This window comes from Leishmania major, chromosome 21 (genome assembly GCF_000002725.2).
Source record: "Leishmania major strain Friedlin complete genome, chromosome 21".
Classification (NCBI taxonomy): Eukaryota; Euglenozoa; class Kinetoplastea; order Trypanosomatida; family Trypanosomatidae; genus Leishmania; species Leishmania major.
Genome location: NC_007262.2, coordinates 585,859 through 609,454, shown reverse-complemented (window position 1 = coordinate 609,454; position 23,596 = coordinate 585,859). Strand labels below are relative to the sequence as shown.

The window sequence follows — 23,596 nt, the reverse complement described above, 5'->3', positions numbered from 1 at the left end:
TCGCCTCACCCTGTCTGTCTGTGTCTCTGCTTCTTCTCTCTCTCTCTCTCCCAAGTCTCTTTTCACCTGTTTCTCCGTTACTTCTCGCCATGTTGTTCTCTCTTACACCCTCGCTCTGTGCCCCGAGCGCCGCCGCCGCCTCGTCCTCTTCGTCCTCTGGCCTGCCCCTATCCCTTTCTCTCCTATCGTCGTTGCAGCAGCAGCAGCGATGGCGACGGCGACGGCGATGGCGGTGCGTCTGTCAGTTAACGCAGCTGCACGGAGGCGTTCGCGTTGCTCTTTTCTTTCGTTTTTTTTTGTTCTGTCACTTGCTGTTTCGTGCCGTACTTTCCGTACATCACCCCACGCCCTCGTCTTCTTCGGTCTTTCTCTCTTGCTCTGTCTGCGCGCCTCTCTCATTTTGTGTTTTTGGGTGTGTGGTTGGTGGTGCACCGGTGTACGGGTGCGGGTCTCGCTTCCGGCTCTTCTCCTTTGTTGCCTGTTGGCGACAGCGACGCCAGACTCTTGCTTGCTCACGTGTGTTTTCTCTCTCTCTCATTGCTTGTTTCGTCGAAAGGGAAAGAGAGTGGACCGGCGGGCGATTTTCTCTCTCCCTCTTCCTTGCTGCCCCCAGACGCTGTTCGCCTCCCTCGTGAGCTGCTGCTCGATTCTGCTTACACCTCACACGCACAGACAGACAGGCAGGCACACAGACGCACGCCCTCCTACCTTCTCCGTGATGTCCGGTGGTGTATGTGTGTGTGCGTGCCTTGCGCTCCGTAGTTTTCCACCTTCACCCCCACCGCTCTTTGTCGAGGTAGAGAGAGAAGGGAATACACAATACGGAAGCAAAGGACGCCGAGCTCTCCGCCACACGCGTGTGTGAAGCCTCTCTGTATCCCCAACTCCCCATCCACCCCCTCACTACCTTCCCCCTCCCCTCCCGCTCACGTCCGCACCCACACACGCAGGCCGAAGCGCTTAACGACATGTGCGTTTTCTGCGTGCGAAGAAAAAGGAAACTGATGCGGTTCGCAATTGCGTGCATCGCCTCTTGAGGTGCATGAGTGTGCCCCCCCCCCTCCCCCACACACCACCACACACCACCCACCACCCACCACTCTCCCCTCCCTCGGCGTTCGTGTCTGTCATTCTTGTCTTATCACTGTTGTCGGCCTGCTCGTCTCTTTCCTTTTCGGTTTGGTTTTATCGTCGTTTACGTGTTTCACCCGCTTGTCTTTATGGTTGTTTTGTGTGTATATATATATGTGTGTGTGTATGTGTGCGTATGTGTGTACGTGTGTGGTGCTCTCTCTCTCTCTATCTCGCTTTTTTTCGGTCTTTATTTACCTTTCTTTCCCATGCTTGTCTTCTTCATTGGAGGCCCCCCCCCCTCCCGACCCAACCCAACCCACACTTCTCCCCCTCCCCCAAACACACACACACACACACACATACCACCCGTCTTCTCTGTCTCTCCATCTATCTTGCTGAGTGCCTGTGTCTGTGCTGTGGGCATTGGACCTTCGATCTGTGTGCTGTGGGGTATGCGTCCGTCTCCCCATTTCTCTCTCTCTCTCCCTCTTTTGCAACACAACACGCGATGATGCGCGCGTGCAGAGCAGACGAATCTACCGCGACATGAAGGAGAGAGACGTTGGGGGTGTGCCGTGCCGTGCGTTCGTGATGTTTTTTTTTGTTTTGTTTCTTTGTTGCGTTTTTTTTTCCGCTTCTTCTTTGCTTGGCAGCCGTTGTCCATGAAGCGCCCCTCATCTAGCTGAGGGGCGTGTATGTTATGTCTGCATGGGGGCGTTGGTGCTCGTGATGAACTTTTTTGTTTGTTTACCCCGTATATATATATGTGTGTGTGTGTGTGTGCGTATGTGTGTACGTGTGTGGTGCTCTCTCTCTCTCTATCTCGCTTTTTTTCGGTCTTTATTTACCTTTCTTTCCCATGCTTGTCTTCTTCATTGGAGGCCCCCCCCCTCCCGACCCAACCCAACCCACACTTCTCCCCCTCCCCCAAACACACACACACACACACACACATACCACCCGTCTTCTCTGTCTCTCCATCTATCTTGCTGAGTGCCTGTGTCTGTGCTGTGGGCATTGGACCTTCGATCTGTGTGCTGTGGGGTATGCGTCCGTCTCCCCATTTCTCTCTCTCTCTCCCTCTTTTGCAACACAACACGCGATGATGCGCGCGTGCAGAGCAGACGAATCTACCGCGACATGAAGGAGAGAGACGTTGGGGGTGTGCCGTGCCGTGCGTTCGTGATGTTTTTTTTTGTTTTGTTTCTTTGTTGCGTTTTTTTTTCCGCTTCTTCTTTGCTTGGCAGCCGTTGTCCATGAAGCGCCCCTCATCTAGCTGAGGGGCGTGTATGTTATGTCTGCATGGGGGCGTTGGTGCTCGTGATGAACTTTTTTGTTTGTTTACCCCGTATATATATATATGTGTGTGTGTGTGTGTGTAGGTGTGTGTTTGGTGGAGTCGTTGAACTCTCTCTCTATATATATACGTGATGTTGCTTCCTCCCCCCTTCCATCCCATCTCTCTGCCCTCCATCAAGCATCCGTCGTCGTTGGTGTTGGTGTCGGCCTCTTGTTTGTTCTTTCCTCTCATTTTTCCCTCACTTCTCGTTGGTGGTATCTTAACCAGTCGTCGCTTCCGGCGCCGTGTGGTGCGCACCAGCGTATAATCGCCGCCCACCACCACCCTGCACAGCAACAGGAAAGACGGGTGAGGGAGAGAGTACTTGATTCTACGCGCAGGAGAGGTGACTAGTCGGTGCTGCGTTGGTGCCACAAGTCTTTATATATATATATGTGTGTGTGTGTGTGTGTGTGTCGTTCCAGGCGGACTACACAAGAGTACTCAAGTCCCAGCACAAGCGAAGCACTCTGGAAGTGAGCAGATAGGAGCACCGTTGAGACCCCTCTCTTCTAGCGTGCCCCTACGTCCATGTGTGCGAGGAGTACCCCACTCCATGGTCGGTGTCTGTGCCTCTCTGTGTGCGTGTGTGTCCACTGCATCCCCTCCCTTCCGCCACTCTTTCGCCTCTCTTCCTCTCATTCTCTGCGCCTTCTACCCCTCTGCGAACTCGTGCGATGCCCTTTTTCGGGGCGTTGTTTTCCCTCTCTTGCCGCACTGGTGTGCGTGGCGGTGCCTCTCGCACGCATGCATGCATATGGGTATGTGCGCTGACGCTCGTGTCTGTGTCTCCGCGTTTCACTGGTGCATCGCGGGGGTGGGGACGTGGAGCGCTATCGCTCAACACCCGTGACATCAACCACACATACACCCACACACACATCAAACCGCATCCATCTTACATAACACGTACACAACAACACATGCTTGCGTGACACCGGTCCCCTCCTCCCGCCCACCTCTCCCCCTTCCAGTGAGAGTCTCTCGCTTCCCCGACTGTCCGTACTGCTTGTGCGTGGGTGCTAGCTGTGCAGCTTCCCTCTCTCGCTCACTTTGGCCGACATACACGCGCACTCTTCTCACGCTCTCACGGTCCGCCTCAGTTTTGCTTCCCGCATTTGTATAGGGGGCTCGGTGTGGCAGCGCGCGTGCACAAACACACACACACACACACACACGCACACACAGAGAGAGAGAGCTGTGCCGCCCCAAAGAGCTCACCTTCTGTGTGCAGCGGAGGCCGTCTCTCTCCCTCTCTCTCTCTCTCCTAACCCTTTTCTGCGCTTCCTGTTTGTTTTTTTTGTTTAGTTTAGCGCTCTTCTCTCGTGCTGCTCAGCACTCTAAAACGCCTCACGCCCTCTCAACTGCTCTCTCTCCCCCCCCCATCCCCCACCTACCCACCCACCCTTCTTTTCCCCCTTTCACCGAGCGCGCACATTGGCAGACGGACGTGAGCACGCCACACTCTCTTTGCGGCAGCGGCCCTTTCCGTGGCGTTGACCACCATGTCGGCTCTGGGGGACAGCAGCAGCGGTGGAAGCAGCGGCCGACATAGTGGTGCGGCCGAGTACCCGCGTGTGGCACATGTACCAGAAAAGCATTGCTTTTCAGACCCGCAGAACGCAGCCGCGTCCACGATTACCACTGCCACATCCTCTTCCTCAGCGCCGTCCCGGGCCGACGGCGCGGTGTCGCGAGGCGCAACGATGCCGCTGTACATGGTTCAGCCTCAGCAGCAGCAAGAGCAGCCGCAGGTAGCGTTTCCCGCTGGGAGGGCCATGTCCATCATGAACAAGGCACCGCCGCCGATACGGCAGGCGTCTTCTTCGTCCTCGCCGCCGACACCCTCCCCGCTCTTCACATCGGGTAGTGAGCGAGGTGGAGAAGCCGCAGCAGCTGCATGTTCGACAAAGCCTCTGTCGGCCGTCTCCGCTCCTGGCGCATCCGGCGCTGCACTTCAATCAGCGCGCCGATCCGCTGGAGCTGCCAGTAGCAGTGATGCGCGGCTCGCAGCAGCGGGTCCCATTCCCTCCGTCAGCATTCACGCCGCCGCCGCCGCCGCCGCCGCCGCCGCCGAGGCGCACTCTGCTGGCGTCGCCGTCTCTGTGTTCGGACCAGGCGCGGGACCGCCGCCTACCGCTGCCACCGTCGCCACGTCCGCCTCTCCTGGGCCGTCGCCGCCGCCACCACCTCCGTCGCAGGTGCTGACGGTGGCGACGACCGAGGAGGCGGCGAAGGAGGCGCAGCGGCAGCAGATCCTCGGGCTGGCGAACGCCCTCCTCACCTTTTGCTGCATCGGCAACACACGCGTCACAAGCATTCGCCAGTGCACCTCCAGCTTCTTCGTCTTGCTGTACCAGCGCCTGTTCGACTGCACGATAGCCGGCATTGATAGATCGCCAAACACGGCAGAAAAGCGGCGGCGCAACGTGATGTTGGTGTTGGAGCAGCTGCGCCAGCACCCCTACTCGCTCGAAGACATCGAGGCCGAAGAGGTGGTGAAGCTGAACGAGGACCACATTAGCCGGCTGATCATGGTTTTTGTGCAGGTGGCAGAAGACATGCGCCAGCAGCAAGAGCTTCAGCAACAGCAGCAGCAGCAGCACCAGCAGCAGCAGCAGCAACAACAGGCGGCGATGGTGGCTTCGTCGTCCGCAATGGTGGCCCGGCAAGACGCGACTGGCGGACAGTACCCCCTCCCACACCCAGCTCACGCAGAGGACTTTGACGCTGCCAAGACCACCGGTGGGGCCTACGCGCCGGTAGGTTACCGAGTCGCGGAGGTCATGCCGCCCCCCGCACTGCAGCAGGCAGACGCAGCTGGCATGAGCAGCGGTGGCTATCACTTCCACCAGCCGATGGACAACTTTTACGTGGCCCCCGCACCACCGCTGAACGGGGGCCCGGCAAGCGGTGGCGGTATCATGGACCCTAGTGGCGGCGGCAGCCCGCACATGATTTCTGGCGGAGCCGAGCTCGGCGAGGGGGTGTCGCCATCTTCTGTCAGCCACTACCTCGACTCCTCCGTCATGCCCACAGACAACTTGCTAGAGGAGTGGTACCGCAACCTCGTGTACCCGCCAGCGGGTGGGCCAGCGGAGGAGACGGAGATGATGTCGGCTGTAGACCCTGGGCATGTGTCCCTACACGGAGGCTACTCACAGCGCCGTCATCCTCGATCGGATCGGCTTGGACGCGAGGCAGGGGCGTCGCTCACGTCGTCTGGCTCTCCGATGTACGGAACCGGGCAGCAGCTCGCCAGTGCGTCGCCGCCGGAGAGACGCTTGCTCGTTGGCCGTCATCGCCATCACCGCACGCAACTCGACGCTGATGACATTGTGCGCCGGTTCCAGCGCCTCGAGGAGGTGCTGGATGCACAGGAGCAGCGGCACCGCAAGCCTTTCGTGGACGCCTCTTCGTCCCCGGCCATGCAAGAAGGCAGCCTCGCGGAGAGGGGGGCACGGGAGAGCCGCCATCGCCGCCACGCAGCACCTCAGCCACCATCGGCGGCCTTCGATCCACGCGGAGGCGCCCTCGCCCCCACACCGGAGAAGCGCAGCGCCACCGAGGTCGACGGCGGTGCACTCCCACAGCAGGAAGCGCCGCCGTCGTCCCAGCAGCAGCCCGCGTATTCCCAACCGCCGCCGCAACAGCATCACGCGCCACCGCGCACACCGGCGCATCCGTTTGTTTCGGAGCCGCCGCTGACGCGACAGGAGCGGTATTTTTTCGCCCACCGTCCCCAGCACCGCATTGACGTCGCGCAGCGAGACAGCAAGATTGAGCGGCTACGATCGGCTCGCTACTTGGGCGATATGCAGCAGCTGCTGCGTCAGCGCATGCGTCGAGAGTATGATACGCAGATGTCGGCGATGCGTGGCTCCTTGAAGGAGTTCATCCGCACTTCGAAGGAGGCGAAGATCGACCTCATGCGCCGCGTGCGAGACGAGAACGCGCGCTACCGTGCCGCCTACGCGACCCTCATGGAGGCGGCGGCGAACGAGGCGCAGGTGCCGGCAAGGGTCATGTCGCGGCACACGGTGCAGTTGGCAGACTACTACGCAACCGCGCTGCAGCACAGCCTTCTCGTGTGCGACTCACTCAAGCGAGAGGCGGACCGTCGCACCAAGAACGAGCTGCTCCGCTACGCGGAAGAGGTGAGCGCATGGCAGCAGCATCTCCTACTCTAGTCAGAAGGAATGCCGACGCGCGAGTTGGTGCTGCCCGTGCCATCGGAAGTGGCGTGCACCTTCGTTCCTCTTGTTTTGTCTACCTAATCTTGCTCCTCTCTCTGTAAGGTCGGCTGCTCATGCTGCTGCTGCTGCTTGCACGCGTCTGTCGCGCGTTCTCTCTTCTTTTCTATTCTTCTCCATCCATGTCTTGTACCCTTCACCCCCACTCCTCCCTTCCCTACAGCACCATCACAATGACCAGCCCTGTCACGCCTTTCCTCATTTCGACACAACCGTAACCACACTGTGGCTGGCGCGGCAGCAGCATCATTGTCGTGTGTCGTGTGTGCCTGCGCGCGCCTTCACGCCTCGTCGCTTGGTGCGACTACGTCGCTCCTCCACTGTATCTCACATCCCCCTCGTCTTTTCCATCCTTGCTGTCCTTCTTTGTTCACCCATCATAGAGATTTGTTCCCTCTCTTGTGCGTGCCGGTGCGCGTCGCACACCGCGTTGCGTCGTTCTCTCTCTCTCTCTCCGGCATCCTCAAGCTTTTCGGCGACTCGGGAGGAACGAAATAACGAAACAAAAACGAAGAAGTCCGAAGTGTGTGTGCGCTTGTCTGTGTGTGTGTGTGTGTGTGTCTGTGATGGTGGGGGTGAGGGGGAGGGAGGGGAGGGCTACAGAAACGATTGAGACGGCCTTGTCTCTCCCTCATGCACCACTCCACGCGCACGGTATCTTGGTGGCACAGATCCTTGTGCACGTCTGCGCTAGCGTGTGGACGGCTTCACCACTCCAATCCCTCCCTCTCACTCTCTCCTTGCCTCTGTGCACAGGTGCTTACATGTGTGTTTGGCGGCGGCGGCGGCACCATCACCTCCCCGCGCGCACTCTCTCTCTCTCTCTTTCTGGAATCCCCTCTGCTCCTCCCTTTGATATGAACGCCCGTCTTTACACGTTATCTCGACGCCCTCATACGCGGATCGATACGCGCACACGGCACCATCTAATCGCCCTCTGGTGTCTTGAGAACGGTGGACACACACACACACACACACACAGGGCGGCCATCGCTCCCGGCTCGCGCATACCAAATCCTTCACTTGCACACACTCGCAAGCAGGGACGCATAGCATGTTTGCGAAACGCCTTTCCGCACCTGCACTGCGGCGCGTGGCGGCTGCTCCTGCTGCGGCGTGCGCCCCTCTGTTGTGGCTGCACAGGCACTGCAGCAGCACCGCGGTGCAAGCAGGCTCCTCTGCTCGGGCAGCACCGGTGTCGGCCGTCAATGTCGAGGAGTTCACCCTCAATGAAGAGGTGGTGAAGCAAGACCTGGCCAACATGGCCAAGTGGAACGCGCTGTCTGCGGAGATCGAGGCGGCTCGCGCATCTGGCGATCACACGAAGCTGCTTGCACATGTCCACGTCGGTCTGCAGATGCTGCAGGAGATCGGTGCCACGAACGCGCCAATCCAGTGCGAGAGTCTGCTCTGCATGGAAGCCTCTCAGGCGCACTACAAAATGATGCAATACGACGAAGCCCTCCAGTGTGCCGAGAGGGCGTGCGAGTCTCTCCTGCGCGGCTGCAAGGCTGAGCTGCAGGACAAGGCGCAGATTGCGGAGATCGAGGTCTTCATGGGGTTCGTGCTGTGCAAGCAGGGCGGCCACAGCGCGGCGGTCGAGGCACAGGAGCTGCTGCAGAAAGTGTTGCACTGGATCGACGTAGACGCCAAGTCTGCCATGCCGATGCAGGCGGTGGCGGCGGTGAACCTGCGCCGCTCCGTCCTCACTGGTCTCGGCCTCAGCACGACGGTACAGGCCACAACCCTCGCCAGCAAAGGCGAGACGGCGGAGGCTAAGGTGCTGTACGCCAAAGGACTGGACACGTTGATCGAGGCGCTGAACCAGCACATTGATGAAAACGACGTTGAGCTGGTGAAGATGACGCTCGAGGCGATCCTGACTTCCTTTGAGGGCCTCGATGATGTGTCGCAGGCAGTGGCAACGTGCCGCAAATACATCAGCTGGTGCAGGCGCCACGATGACGCGAGCGGCGTGGCGGACGGCGAGTCGATGCTCACGGCGCTGTGCGCTCGTCAGAAGATTGAGAACCCGCTGGAAGCGGAGAAGGCAAAGGAGACCGAGGAGGCAACGAAGTAGGAGTGTCCCCACACAAATCTGCAACCGAGTTCGCCCCGTCATGGCGCAGTGACTCGCTGCTGCACGCTCGTACGCCTCATCTCAGGCGTGTATCGGCGTCGTTGCCGTATTGCCGCCGCTCTCTCCTCCCCTCCGCCACCCTCCTCTTTCGTCTCCAACATGTTTCCTGTGAGGGTGTGGCGGGGGGAGCAGAGGAGTGTGCGGAGAGGGAGTGAATGGGGTTGAGGGGCACATGGCCCTCTTTTCTTCCTCCTCTACTTGGTTCGATTCCGTTGTTGCTCTCACATGCCGAAGGCCTTCTCCCCCCCCCCTCATCGTCTCCCTGCTTCCTCTGCCTTTATGACGGTTGGCCCCCTTGATGAAGTGGTGTACGCGTATACGTGTGTGTCTATAGGGGGGGGTGCGGTGGAGCCGTCCATTGCCCCCCACCCGGCGTTTTGTACCCAAGCCTTTAAGTTGTTCTCTGTTAATGTCGCGAAGGTAACGCACCGACGTGTGGTGCGAGACAACCCAAGTGATGCAAGGCACAGTCTTCCAGGAACCCCATGGCGCACGGCTTCACAGCGCTCGATGACAGTGATACCTCAGCAGGGCAAGGTGGACAGATTACATCGAAGGCATCCTCTGCGCGCTGGAGCTGGGTGCCAAGCATGACGCGACGTGTGGTAAAAAGAGGACAGCAGCTGTCGCACACGCTCCCTTCGTCTACCTGCCGCTACTTGTGTCTCCCCATGGTTTCTTCACGCTCGCGCCCACCCTTCCCACCGCCGCTCTCCTTTTCAAGACGTCCGCGCCTTTACAGCAAGCGAGGCTATGGAGAAAACGAAACTAACGGAGAGCCTGTGCACATTTTGACCCCTTAGCGGGCGCGCGCGTGTGTGTGTGTGTGTGTGCGTAAAGAGAGAAAGGTACAGGCACAAGCCAGCACTCAGGAGCACGAGCACGACGTGCTCGCTGGTATCGCCGCTCCCCTCCGTCACGCCGGTGCTTCGCTCGTGGGCGTGCGCGTGGCGGCGTTTTCCCTCCCCCCTCTCTGTTGTTTGTTTGCGTGCCTCCGCGCTGGCATCACGTAGAGAAATACAGAGCACCGCTGTAGCCCCCCCCCCTTCTCCGGCTCTGTCGCCTTCGTCCGTCGCCAGGGACGGTGTGCGTGTCCATCACAAGGCAAACCTCCCCCTCCCCCCACCTCACCGCCCTCCCTCCGCGTCGCCCAAAGCACGCACACTCAGCGGCTCGCACATATGCCGTTTATCTCTTCATCCGTCTAGACGCTACTTGCTCGCTCGCACCCTCTCCCCCCAGCCCGCTCCCTCACGTCCTTCCCGTGCACATGCATTCTGCGATTCGCTTTTCAGGCTCAAGCTCGCGGAGTACGAGCTCCTCGATGGAGGTCGCCTCCGCTGCTGCTGAGCCGCCGTTGAGTGTGTCTTCCATCCCTCGCAGACGTAGTGCTGACCGGGACGATGCCCTAAGTCTGCTGGAGCCAGCCGTCCGGCTGCCGACGTCCACCACCTCGAAGGCGTCTGCCCTTTCCCAGAGCAGTCTTCGCAGCGGCTCCCATCCGTCGGCCGCCGTATATGGCGATAACCCCGGCTCCGCTCACACTGCGTCGTCTTCCTACACACGCAAAGGCGATAATGGGGACGCGCTTCTTCACCAACCGCCCGGCAACCCGCAGACGAGGGTGCCGTCTTCGTTCGCCGCCACCGTCAATACGCGTGCCTCTGAAGCGAGCAGTCACAGTGCACGCGGCCGGGCAGGCAGCAGCCGGCGAGACAACCTGGACCCCGCTGCACCACAGTCGCGAACTGCCACCCAGCCACCGCTCACGCACCCGGGGAGTGTTTTCGCGAACATTCCGTGGATACCACCGCCGCCAATCTACGGCACGCCGTTACCGGACAGCAGCAACATGAACCGCCACTATGCCTACTACTACGACCCTAGGGGGGCAACGCTGCGAGCTCCCTTCTGCTACCCGGATGAGGTGCCGCTGCGTGCGCAGGAGCACCATAGCGACGTGTCGGGCGCGGAGTGGCCAAAGCCAAGCGATCTGCCTCTTCCTTCCGTGTTTCCGATGCCGCCGCACGTGCTGCCGCAGCTATCGCTGCCAGCGGTGTCTGCACCAACAGCTGAGGCTGCAGCCCGAGGCATGGTGGCGGCGCCGCACGCATGGGCAATACCACCACCGGTTCTGTATCCCCCGCCACCTCCGCCGCCGTGGTGGTTTTACGGGACACACCCACTTCCTCTCCCTGCGTCCTCGTCCGGCTCTTCTGCGAGCAGCACTGGAAGCAGCAGACATGCGTCATCGTCGTCACCTGTGTCGGCAAGATCAACCACGCGGCCTTCACGGCATCCGTCAGCAAATGCTGCGCGTCCGCATGCAGAGGCAGCAGCTCCGTCGCGGCACGGTGTGGCGGTCCCCGCAGGTTCTGTGGAGACACCAGTCGCAGCCGCATCGCGGGGTGACGCAGGTGGTGGTCACGCCGCAAAAAAACCCTCCGTTGCCTCGTCGGGCTCTCGCTACGCTGCGGGCCACACTGTCGGCACCGGTAGAGCGGCACGGCGGTCGATGGGGTCGTTGTCTGCATCGTCGGCCACAACCTCCCCTTGGAGCGCTACAACTACGACAGCGCACTCTGATCTGCCGCAAAGAGTAGAGCGTCGCGTTTATGCGTCGAGCGGCAGCGGGAGCAGTGAGATGCAACGAAGTGCGACGGGACAGACCGTGCAAGTTGCGCCTCGGCGCACGAACGTGGCGCAGTGTGTTCCACCCGACCAGCTTCAAGTATATGGCGACGATGTCGTGCAAGAGAGAGGCTACAGCAGCGTGATGACTCGCATGAAGCACGCTGTGAGTGCTGCCGAAGCGTATTTGGAGAAAATGGAGCACCTTTACCGCCGGTTGCGGAGCCGCTACGAGGAGGTGGTCATGTCACCAGGAAAGGTGACGAGGTACGGAGCCGACATCACCGCAGACGAGGGGGTCGAGGAGAAGCGGCACCGACGCACTGCGCCCGCGGCAACGACTAGGGCGACGAGAGGTCCGCCGGAGAAGGGGCTGCTGCATCCGCCGGAGCGACCGTTTTCACGGCAGACTCACCTGCAACCAACCGCACCCTTGCCACACGCCGAGCGACCTGTGTCCCCTGCCTTATCAGCTGCCCAACCGTCGGCCGTCGAGCCGTCGCCGCCGCTGTCGTCGTCATCGTCCGCGACCTCCGCTACGTCACTGAGGCGTGAACTCCACCTCCTAGAGTCGCAGTGGCAGCGACTGGAGGAGCTAAAGCGGCACGGAGGCGGTGGCACGACGACGGCCGTCTCAATGCCCGCTGCGCTGTCGCCATCAACGGCAACGTCGACAGCAGGCGAAGATCCTTTCACAAATCGCCGTTTCTTGCAGCTTATAAAGGATCGCAAGCACCTCTTGACGTCGGCAACGTAGGATTTCACCGAGTGGCGGGGGGGAGGTTGGGGGAGGGGTGAGTGGGGCTGGCCAAGGGTTGGCTGAGAGCGTGCGCAGGCACAACTGTTTGAGGTCACCGATCGCTTCCTCTGCTCGCACACTCTCTCGCCTTCTCTGTTCCTTCTCCCCTTTTTGTTCGCCTCTTATGGCACGCCTGCCGCATGTTGCTGAGGGAACGAAAGAAGTCGCGCACGCGCCCATAGGCGAACTCAAGCGGCTTGCGCCGGATGCTCCGGCGCTCTTCCTCGTGTCCGCTGAGGCCAACGTCCTGCTTAGTTGTATGGCAGATATGGCCAACCATTGTCCGGACGGCGAACCAAAAATACCTCTCCGTGACAGAGTTGCCTACGCATCGCCAGCACAATGAAGTACACACACACACACAAACGTGCCCATGGCGTCACACGGCGTCACTCCATCTTCCGCTATTCCTCTTCTCTCTCGCCCACCGTGAGTCTGCTACTGCTGCTGCTATTCCAGTCCCTCACATTTAGCACGTGACAAGCGCCTTCGTAGGAGCCACACGTGTATATATGCATAGACGCATACATAAAACCGGTGAAGTGTACACGTCCACGAAGCATCCTCCACGTCGCTCCTCTTACCTCCGCCGTCTACTGTTCCCTCAGTTTCCCGAAATGTCGTTCGATGGTGGTGGCATCAGCAACGGCCCAGAGGCACAGGCTAACGCCTCGGCCATGGAGGAGGACTACTGCCTGCATGGTCGGGAGCGCTTTCAAAACCAGTGGGCGCTCGCTGGCGTGTTTTCTCCTGCCTCATTGCGTGTGTACGGCATCACCGGGGAGCCGGTGCTGATGCGCTCCATCAAGCAAGCGCGCATGTTGGGTGCCACGTTCGGCACGTGCTTTCTCGGCCACTTTCCGCGGTGCAAGTCGCCGCCGTCTTCGGGGGACAATGATGCCGCCGCCGTCGCGCAAAAGGGCGACGCCTCGAGCGGTGCCGGCCCATCCAGAGGCAGCAGCAGCTACGATTCACTTCCCTTCAGCTCCCTCTTGCTGGGTCCGTGTCCTCCGCCGAACATGACGGCTGATCCTCACATGCTAGATCAGGCGTGGCGCAGGGAGGTGGCCGGGACGTGGAATGCGCTGCACATGCCGTCGGAGTGGTGCCAGACGATGAACGGTGTCGTGACGGAGCTAAGCTGGTCGACGCGTGCGCAGCGGCAGCGTATCGCTGAGCAGCTGGAGCTGGCAGCCTTCATGTGCCTACGCGCCGTGCAGGTGCCGCTACCGTTCTATGCCGCTGACGTCGCGTGGTCTGGCGGAAATGACGACGACGGTCGTGATCGGGAGGACAACGAGGGGGGTGCCACAGCGGGCACGCGCGGCGGCGCGCAGCCGATGAGTGATGCGGAGGAGAATCAGCGCAACATCCGCGTCGCCTGTCTTGCCGCGGATGTATTGCTGTCTTTCATTCAACAGTGCACGAGGGTAAAGGTGTGGGTCCGCTGCGATGCATGCAACCCTGCCCATCGCTACCAGCTGCAGCGCCTCCGCCAGGCCATCCTTTACGGCTACTCCACTCTCAAGACGGACTCAAGGCGGGTGATATACCGCATCAATACACCTTGTAGTGTCACCAGCATCACGACGAGCCTCATGTGTGGCGCACCACCGCCGTCGTCGTCCTCGTCGCCGCGTTTGGGTGTGGTGCATACCGAGGCGGCTTCGTCTTTGATGGCGCTGCTCTACTACTCCACGTGGAACCCGCGCATGCTGCTGCCCAGCGAGTGGTTCGGCGAGGAGGTTGTCGGCTTTGAGTGCCCTACTGCCGCGGCGCTGCTGGCGTGTCTGGCACCGCACGGGGTGGCGCCGCCTGAGCACCCCCACTACCGCCCTGACGCCCCAGGCACCACTTTGGCGGAGGAGGACGTCGTGGAGGCGCAGAAGCACGAGCACCCCAACCACGGCGACCCCGACGAGGACAGCGCACCGCTCCGGCGAACGCCACCGACCTACCACAAGGGCGAGAGCGAGGGGAGTCAAGCAGACTACTCACTCTTCGACTGGTACGACAGCGTTACAGAGCTTGAGACGAGCCATGAAGCTGGTTCGGCCGTGGCGGCGGCGAAGGGGGGCTCCAAGGGTGCCTGCTCCGCCTCCGACACATCGTACGAGGCAGCGGCCGACTGTCGCCGCTCTCATGTGCTGCGGAGCCGCTACACCTACGTGATGCCGGAGGATCTCCAGCCGTTGGTGGCCTCCCGCTGGGCTGGCACCTACCCGCCCTTTGTCAGCACGCTCACCTTCATTGTGGAGCTGCTGCGCCGGCGCGCGATGCCAGTGTTTGATCGCACCTTTTTTGACCAGTACCCGCTGCTCAACTACCTCCACTTCAAGGGCGTCGAGGAGCCGACCCGCGACGTCTTCGCCTCCTTCGAGGGCCAACTCCAACTGCCACTACAGCCACTGAGTCACCACCTGTCGAGCGGCGTCTACGAAGTCTTTGAGCGCGACGCACGAAAATACCGGCAGTACCGCGAGGCAGTCTTTCACTACGTGCGAGACTGGTACGCTGCCGGGGCGGAGCAACAGCACGCGCATCAGAACCACATATTCTTTGCGAAGCACGGCGTCATGCAGAGGGTGCCAGTGCCCTCGCCGGATGAGCGGATACTCCACCTCGTGCTGCTCGGCTGCGGTCGCGGCCCGCTGATTGATGAGTGCCTCCACGCTGTCTCCGCGCTCGGGGTGCGGCTGCGCATCTTCGCCATCGAAAAGAATCGCCTAGCTGCCGCCTTCACGCGTATGCGGTGGGCGAACGACCCCGAGTGGACGCAGCTGGCCTACACCTTCGGCCACACACTGGAGGTGATCGTCGCCGACGGGCGCACCATTGCGACCGCCGCGGAAAACGGCTCGCTCACCTTGCCGGCTGACTTCGGTCTGTGCGACCTTATCGTTTCTGAGCTGCTCGGGAGTCTGGGCGACAACGAGCTCAGCCCGGAGTGTCTGGAGGCATTCCACGCTCAGCTCGAGGACATCCAGCTCAGCCGCGGCATCGCTTTCAACCCTCACCTCATGTGCATTCCACAGCAATACACTGCGTGGGTGGCGCCGCTCATGTCCGCCACCTTTGATGCGGCAGTGACGGAGGCGGCTGTGAAAGGTTTGACGGTGCCGCCGCCGGGCTGCCACGACCACCACGCTGCTCTCAATCATACACTGCTTGTCACAAACCTCAGCAGGGCTGTTACACTGGCGCCTCCGCAGCCGTGCTGGACCTTCGAGCACAGATTCCACGGCGGCAGCAGTAACTACTACAAGGGAGACCGCGGCGCGATGAAGCGGCGGGAGCCCGCATCGCTGGAGCGGGCGGCGAGCCTTCTCTTTGAGGTGCCGCCATGTGGCCGCTGCTGCGGCTTGGCTGGCTATTTCTCCGCGGTGCTTTACCAGTCTGCGACCGCGCCAGCCACAATCATCGCCACCGCCCCTGTGGAGAGGACGGAGGACATGTACAGTTGGTTTCCATGCGTCTTTGCGCTCGAACCCGCCCAGCAGGCGGAGCTGCAGGATGTCGAGCAAGCAGCGGCGGAAGAAAGCCGCATGGTCGCCATTCGCGTGCAGCTGGATCGGCGGACGAGTCTGGAGGAGCAGAGGGTGTGGTATGAGTGGAGCGTCACCTACGGCGATGCAGCGGTGGAGCGACAGTCACCGAAGACCAGCGGCGACGCCTCGGCTGCACCGTTGGTCCACAACAAGAACGGCTGGGCTGCGTCGATGCTCCTGTGAGACGGTGGGGATGGCACTGGAGCGTGGGAAGGTGTGTGGAGGGGAGCCAGAGCAATTATTGTCCCGGCTCTTTGCCTCTTCGATTTCTATTCAGGTTTACCGCGGGTGTGTGCATATTGACACGTGAGCTGCGTAGCAGGTCTCCATCATGTGCACAATAGGTATGCGACGCTAATGTCCACCATCGTCTCCCTCTCATTCTTTTCGATGCGTCTTGACGTGTTGCAGAGTCGCTCAGTCGTGTTCATTTTTTTTTTCGGTTTTCCTTGTTTTGCTGATGCTGTTGTTGTTCTGTGACGTCGTGAGCACTTCTCCCTCTCCCTCTCTCTCCCCCCTCTCTCCCCTGCGCGCCGCCCTTCTCAAGCATCCTCTATGCAGCTCCACACCTGTTGAGCTGCTGCGGACCGCCACGCCTTCCTCACGAATTCTCCTCAGCACTTCTCATCTGTTTTTTTTTGTCGTTGTTGTTGTTGGTCTTCCCTTTCCTTTCGTGGCGAACGTGTCTGGCGGTCACCAAACCACTGCTCCTGCGCTGTTGTCGTCTTGGTCGCTGCTGCGGAGTGGAATGCTGTGCGCGTTGGGCGGGGTGTGCTTGACATGGATTGCACTCGATGCTGCGTCTGCGTCTCTTGTCACCTTTTCCCTCTTCCCCCTCCCCTTCGTTATCCTCTTCGCCTGTCCTCTTGTGCTCACGCGTCACTGCGGCTGTTCGTCTCGGTAGCCTTTCTCTACGATACCGTGTACAGGACCGCTGCCCTTTCACCACCTCCCTACCCCGTCCTAGTGTTCTTGGCGGATGCCTACAGGAACACACATATATATATATATATATATGTATTGTGCGTGTGTGCGTAGGTAGGCGAGGCGGGCCGGCTCACATCGTGATGCCGTGTTTCTCCTGCCCCAACCCTCTTCCCCCCCCCCTCACGTCCTGTTTCGTGATGCATGCATCGTATCTGTGTTGGCTTGTGTGTTGTTTTGCCCATGTTATTTCTTGGCCTCGCTTTTCTTTCTTCCTGGCGGTGCTGCGCCGATCTCGTGTGACGTCTCGACTGTCCTCCCACCCCACCCAGCCCTTCGCTACGGCCTGTACTCGATTTCATGCCCATCTCTTCACAGGAGTGGTTGTTGTGGTGGTGTTTATATGTGTGTGTGTGTGTGTGTGCGGAGATATATGTGTATATATATATATATATGCGTATAAGCATGTATGTGCATGTTTTGCGTATCCGACCGCCGCCACCCATCTCCCTACCCCCGGTGCCACGTCCGATACTGACGGAAGTGAGACAGAGGAAGTGGACAAGGAGACATGCAGAACTAGGAAAAACGGGGAAAACGAAGAAGAACGCGGGTGGCAGTGCCCACTAACGTTATTGTCCACGTCTGGGACAGCGAAGGCCACCTCGAGGTGCCTGCATGCGGCTCTGTATATATATATATATATATATATATCACGATCTCTACCTCGCTGCTGCTTTTTTGGGAGATGCAGCGGGCATCCTTCGCCACTGACGCCCCCGCTGCATCTCTCGCGTCTACCACACCTCCTCGCACAACGCTCCTTTCCCCTTGCTTCTATTGAGAGCATTACCACGTGAAGCACCTCCATCCCAATCACACGACCCCCGCACTCCTCGCTGTCGTGACGGACCCTGCAAAAGGCTCCACTTCCTGCCCTCCCTCCCCCTCCCCCCCCCCCCAACACACACACACACACCACCTCCCCTCTCTCGCTGGATCGGTGCGGAGGAATTATCCTCTCGGAACGTGGACTCTGCGTGGTGTGTTGGCGCGCGCCACCGGCACGGCCTGGAAGAGAAGAAGGCGCTCAGTCAGGACGCTGTGCGTGTGGGAGGGTGGACGGTCACTGTGTGTGTGTGTGCGTGTGTGTGTGTGTTCATCTCCCTTTCCTTGGTTGTTGTTTTTAGCCCATGTCGCGCTTCTACACGGCCAAGGAGGTGCGAGAGCACGCCTTCCACGACGACGCGTACGTCTCCCTGAATGGCAAAGTGCTCGACCTCACGCCGCTCATCGCCGCCTACAAGGAAATGCCGAAGTTTGCACACCTCGCGAAGCCGCTGGTGCAGGTGGCCGGTACCGACATCTCACACTGGTGGGATGCTGAAGCCAATGACCTGCGGTCGTGTGTAGATGTGAACAGCGGTATGCGCACTTACGCGATGCCGCTGGGCCGCGTGCCACACATGCCTACCATCTACCCCGACTCCAACATTGACCTCAACTACGATATTCCGTGGTGGAAAGACCCGCAGTATATCATCGGAGCCCTGACAAGCCGCACGCGTCGCATTCGCATTGTGAACACGCTCACCGGCGACGAGACGACGCTGGATGTGTGTGCGGAGGAAACCCTAGAAGAGCTCCTACGTGAGCGCTACCTCTCCATTAATGCGCACGCGCGCAGTTATACGTGGGTGCGGCTAGACCCCGACCCGCGCGAGCTCGACATGTCCCGCACACTCGAGGACAACGGCATCCATGACGAGGCGGACTCTTTCGAGGACTTGGGACTGAACGCAGACTACTACATCCCTGCCATTCACCTGTACTATAACGATGACCTGACGGAAGCATAAGGTGCCACCGCAGCCGCAGCAGTTGCCACTAAGACAGTGATGGCGAAGAGGACAGGATGACCCCTCCCCCCTCCCTCCTCGTCAGCCCGCATGTGTGCCTGCATAAGGAGAGGCCGCCTGCCATTAGTCCAAGAGAAGTGCTGGTGACGGCAATCGGTGACGTGGCAGAATGCGATCGCTTCGATGTACACTACTACTGGCAAACCATGAGTTTGTGTTGTTGCGCTCATGTGCGCGTGTATGTGCGCTCGTAAAGTGTGGGTGTCTCTTCCTGCCTTTCCATCATATCTACCTGCAGCTCATTGTACGACTCACTCGGTGCACTTGTATGTCTTCATTGGTGTGTGTGTGTGTGTGTTTGGGGGACGCTGGATATTGAGCAGCATGCACACGTCAACCCCCTCCCACACACACACACGGCATCCATCGAGAAGACGAGGCCGCGGACTATGGTGCGCCGCCGAGTGCGACGCCCCCCCCCCCTCCTCCCACCCAACACACACGTACAGGTACGCACACATAACTTTGCGCCAAGGAGAACGTGAAAGAAATAGAAGAGAGGAAGCGAGGACGTGAACAGGGCAGCCACCGCCTGCATCCCCCCACCCCCTACCCCACCCGCCTCCCCCGCCTTCCACCTACGCAGACAGCACCGACAGGGAGAGAAGTTGGTGCTGACAGGGTGCAAAGCAGTGACGGTTTCGGTTCACTAGTGCACTTTATTCGCTTACGGAGAACTTCATTGCACCGGTGCAGCGTGGGGCATGAAGTGGCCGCTGCTTTTCCTTTCTCCGATCGCGACGGCGTCGGTTGGCGGCACACAACTGCCACGCTCGTAGTGGTGCGAGGGGGCTGTCTTCATACCCGGAGCGTGCATGCGCATCGAGTGTACTCCAGGCTGTGCGTCACCCTCTTCCTGTGTGTGTGTGTGCGCGCACGCGTCATCTATACCTCCACTTCCTCCCTTCTCTGCCTCTCTGTACGTTCCTCGGTCCCTTCTATCTCGTGGTACCGACTGTGCTGCATCAAACACACACGCGTACACAATCGCCCGCCCCCTCCCCCATCCGCTGTTGCATTCTACCACACTATCCCGCTCATTGTCTCGGCTGTCGGTGATTCTGTCCCCCACAGCACACCTTGCTGCCCATCAAGCACATCGTTCATCACCTCCCCGCCTGTACGCTGTTCACACACGCACACACTTCACATCAGCCCCCTCTTCTTTTCCTTTCGCGCGCGTGCGGGATTGCCTGCCTGCGTCGGTTTGTGTGTGTGTGTGTGTTTGTGCGTGCTTTCACAGCTGAGCAACAAGGTCAGTTGACGTAAGGGTGCGCACGCACGCATGCACAGAAGCCTTCTGTTTTCTCCTCACTCCCTCACACGCATTACATCTTCCCCTACCCACACCCCTCCGCCCCCCCCCCCTGCCCCGCCACAGCGCAACGTTTCTAACCCCTCGCTTGAATCCCTCCGATTCGAACGCCATCGGTGACAAGCATTCTCACCTCTCTCGCTGACATTCTCTCTATCACTACACCCCCCTCCCACCACTACCACCACCACCACCACCGAATACATACTCGTGAGTGTGTCCGCGTATTTCTCTTGCACCCTACCCCCCTCGCCGCATGTCTTGGTCTTTCTGACGCTTCGCCCTTACCTCGCCTTCCTTCCTCCACCCCTTCTTCCGCGACTCCTCCTCCTTTTGTTTGTTTGTTTGTTTGTCTCACCTCCTTGTTCATCCTATCCTCATCTCCCGTCGGTTCATCACCCACCTCCCCGCAAGTGGTACACACACGCAGGCGTCCACTTTTTTTTGTGTATCTGTCGTGCAATCGAGGTTCTCTTGACAGTTTTCTTTTTCGTCGCGCGTGTGCGTGTGCGTGCACGGTGTGTGTCGCTCGCCACCGGCGCTGCGCTGTCTTGTTGTGCTTGCAAGTGTAGCTATCTATATATTTTCTTACTGTTTGCTATTTCCTTCGCTTGCGCACGTGCGTGTCAATCTCTGTGCTTGTGTGTGGGTGGGTGTAGGTGCAGGAACTCGGTGAAGCACATCTACGGGATTGTTCTTTGCCATCACGCACACAAGCACTTCCACCACCCTCCCTCCTCAACGCTTATTCCTCAAAGACTTCCCTGTCGTTTCTCTTCCTCCCCTCTTCTTCTTCCCTTTTTCTTGCCGCTGTGGGTGTGCATGTGTTCGTTTTCGATTCTGGCGAAGTCACACGTCACCAACTTGCGCTCCCCTCCTCCCCTTGACCGTCCGCCGTCTCTCGTCTATCCACCACTCCTTTTCAAATCTGCGTCATGTTCCACATCTCTCGTGCAGTGCGCTGCAACGCACTCGCCACCGCCATCGCTGGCCGTACCTCTCTAAGTGACGCGATACGCCAGGTGCAGAAGGTGTGGAACCTTGACTTCAAGGATGGGCCGGTGATCACGAGCACACTGGCGTTCAATGACGAGCCTGACCCGGCTGCGCCGATCTTCCATGTGCTAGATTTGCAAGGCCGTGTCTTCGTGGAAGACAAGGCAGACAGCAGAGCTGCTGCAGCAACGCCTTCAACCGTTAATGAGGCTGGCAAAATGGAATCGCAGAGTGCCGATGTTGGGGAGGTATTCCGCTACCATGCAGAGGATGAGATGAGCGTCATTACTCGCGAGGTGGCGCAGGGCATGATGTCGGCGATGCTGACGCACAACACCATGGATAAGATAATGCTCGAGGCGCAGCGGCAAGGCCGCATCTCCTTCTACATGACGATGTTCGGCGAGGAGGCCGCCGTGATCGGCGCAGCGGCTGGGCTGGCCAGCAACGACGAGCTCTTCGCGCAGTACCGAGAGGCAGGTATCCTGACGTACCGCGGCTACACTATACCCGAGTTTATCGCGCAGTGCATGGGCAATTGCGAGTGCGATGCGAAGGGCCGTCAGATGCCTATCCACTACGGCAGCAAGCGTCTGCATGCGCAGATGGTCAGCTCCCCGCTCGCCACGCAGATCCCGCACGGCGCCGGCGCCGGCTACGCGTTTCGGCTAGAGAACCAGGCACTGGAGAGGAGGCTGCCGGCTGGCACGCTGCTGTCGACGATTCCGGAGGCGCGCATCTGTGCCACCTTCTTCGGCGAGGGAGCCGCGAGCGAGGGCGACTTCCACGCTGGGCTGAACTTCGCTAGCACCGTCGGCTCGCACACCCTCTTCTTTGTGCGCAACAATGGCTACGCCATCTCGACCCCGACCCACAGCCAGTACATGGGCGACGGCATCTTGAGCCGTGCGGTAGGCTACGGCATACCGGCCGCCCGAGTCGACGGCCTCGACGCGCTGGCGGTTTATCATACGGTGCGCAAGGCACGTGAAATGATCCTGAACAGCCACCGGCCCGTCCTGGTGGAGGCGCTGACGTACCGCCTCTCGCACCACTCGACCTCGGATGACAGTACCGCGTACCGCTCGCGGGACGAGATTGAGCACTTCGCAGAGACGTTTAGCCCCATCGAGCGCTTTGAGCACTTCGTGACAGCGCGTGGCTGGTGGACGCCCGAGCAGTCGAGGGAGGTTGTCGAGAGGACCCGCAGCGAGGTGCTTAGCGAGCTGCGTCGGCAGGAGAAGCTGCCTGCATGGCCGGTATCGACTCTGTGCGATGACGTCTTTGAGCACCTGACACCAGAGCTGGAGCGACAGAGGACGCAGCTGGTGGAGCACTACCAGGCGCACCGGTCTATCTACGATCAGGAGAAGCTTTAATGCCGCAGTGAGGGCCGCAGACGCACGTGAAAGGAGACATACGAGGAAAGTGGGTAGCACACATGCACACGCGCCAATGTACAACATCGTGTTGCGTAGTGGTGCCGTTCCATCTCCCACCCAGCCACCCCTCCTTCTTCGCGAGGACCACGGCGCCATCTTCTCCCTTTATGATTGCCTGCCTTTACTCCACACACACAAACATACATACAGCTCAGTGCGTGGTATCACAGGGTCCAGTACCACCGCACCACCACCCCCTCCCTTCCCCCACTCCCGACTCCCTGCGTGTGTGAGGGAGGCAGCCCAGCAGCCCCCACCCAACCCTTCCCAGTGCCGAACCACTCCTGGTGGTGGTGGCAGGGCCCGGTGCCCGCAACGCAGCGAGGTCAGAGCAACCGGCAACAGTGCACACGCCTGTGCCCTCCATGTGATAGGCAGAGTGCCACGACTATTCAAAGGTATCCCACCTTCGGCCCTCACGGTGCCTCCTGGTGTGGGGCGCCTGAGTGCCGCTCTGAGGGGTTATGCACCACGTGGCCACCTGCGCAGCGGGCGGATGGGTGGGTGGTGTGGGTGGTGTGCGGCGGAGTGTGAAGCAGGGGCCGTGCTCTCAGGGGACTGCGTCGGCGCCTTGCTGGGCCGGCGTGTGTCGACGACTGCCATGGCCCCCACGCAAGGTGGAGCCTGTGTGACAGGGCCGGAAACAGTGTAGTGTAGCGGATGTTATATGACAGCGAAGCGGACCCGCTTTGAATAGAAACGGCAATATCGAGCCAAGACAAACGGGGTTCTGGTACCCGTGTCGCTCGAATTCTCTTGTCTGGTGGTCGCACCTCTTCCTGCACGCCTTGCGTATCTGTGCGGTACGGGCGAACGTGTTGTTGGTGTGGACGTTGGTTCGTTGCCTCCTCTCCATTTCTCTTCCGAGGCCTCCTCGCAGTTGCGGCACCGCGAGGGGGTCTCGTTGTTCTTCCGTAGATCGCTTTTCGTTTTTGTTTTTCTTGCCAGCTCACTTTATGTTGTGCCGTGCTGTGAGGCTACTGAGGGGGGGGAAACATGGCGCACAGGCGGCGACGCTGAAAGGGCTACTGCGACCGCCGTGGCGTGTGAATCGCCGACTTCCTTCTCGGGCCCGTGGGGCATCTGCCCAGACCACCCCTAGCTACTTCTACTACCTCCACGACAGACGCGACCGCTTCCGCTCCTTGAGCAGGATACGGAACGTGGCCCACTCGGATCTAGCCATGCAGCCGATGCCTAAGCTAAGATGTGGCCC

The 23,596-nt window shown here is 60.0% G+C and overlaps 6 protein-coding genes across 6 annotated transcripts; all 6 read left to right on the top strand.

Annotated features, from left to right (window-relative positions):
* Nucleotides 1-4,119: 4,119 nt before the first annotated feature.
* On the top strand, nt 4,120-6,603 carry LMJF_21_1480 (conserved hypothetical protein; the record flags this gene model as incomplete). The annotated part of the gene is made up of 1 exon (XM_001683049.1): nt 4,120-6,603. The coding sequence occupies one exon, from the start codon at nt 4,120-4,122 to the stop codon at nt 6,601-6,603; it is 2,484 nt and encodes an 827-aa protein (XP_001683101.1).
* A 1,324-nt stretch (nt 6,604-7,927) lies between these two features.
* On the top strand, nt 7,928-8,746 carry LMJF_21_1470 (conserved hypothetical protein; the record flags this gene model as incomplete). The annotated part of the gene is made up of 1 exon (XM_001683048.1): nt 7,928-8,746. One exon carries the CDS (start codon nt 7,928-7,930, stop codon nt 8,744-8,746), a length of 819 nt encoding a protein of 272 aa, XP_001683100.1.
* Nucleotides 8,747-10,658: 1,912 nt separating this feature from the next.
* Nucleotides 10,659-12,194, top strand: LMJF_21_1460 (conserved hypothetical protein; the record flags this gene model as incomplete). Its single annotated transcript, XM_001683047.1, has 1 exon — nt 10,659-12,194. One exon carries the CDS (start codon nt 10,659-10,661, stop codon nt 12,192-12,194), a length of 1,536 nt encoding a protein of 511 aa, XP_001683099.1.
* Nucleotides 12,195-12,748: 554 nt separating this feature from the next.
* On the top strand, nt 12,749-15,967 carry PRMT5 (putative arginine N-methyltransferase, type II; the record flags this gene model as incomplete). Its single annotated transcript, XM_001683046.1, has 1 exon — nt 12,749-15,967. The coding sequence occupies one exon, from the start codon at nt 12,749-12,751 to the stop codon at nt 15,965-15,967; it is 3,219 nt and encodes a 1,072-aa protein (XP_001683098.1).
* Nucleotides 15,968-17,901: 1,934 nt separating this feature from the next.
* LMJF_21_1440 (conserved hypothetical protein) lies at nt 17,902-18,567 on the top strand (the record flags this gene model as incomplete). The annotated part of the gene is made up of 1 exon (XM_001683045.1): nt 17,902-18,567. One exon carries the CDS (start codon nt 17,902-17,904, stop codon nt 18,565-18,567), a length of 666 nt encoding a protein of 221 aa, XP_001683097.1.
* A 2,310-nt stretch (nt 18,568-20,877) lies between these two features.
* Nucleotides 20,878-22,317, top strand: LMJF_21_1430 (putative 2-oxoisovalerate dehydrogenase alpha subunit; the record flags this gene model as incomplete). The annotated part of the gene is made up of 1 exon (XM_001683044.1): nt 20,878-22,317. One exon carries the CDS (start codon nt 20,878-20,880, stop codon nt 22,315-22,317), a length of 1,440 nt encoding a protein of 479 aa, XP_001683096.1.
* Between the last annotated feature and the right edge of the window lie 1,279 nt (nt 22,318-23,596).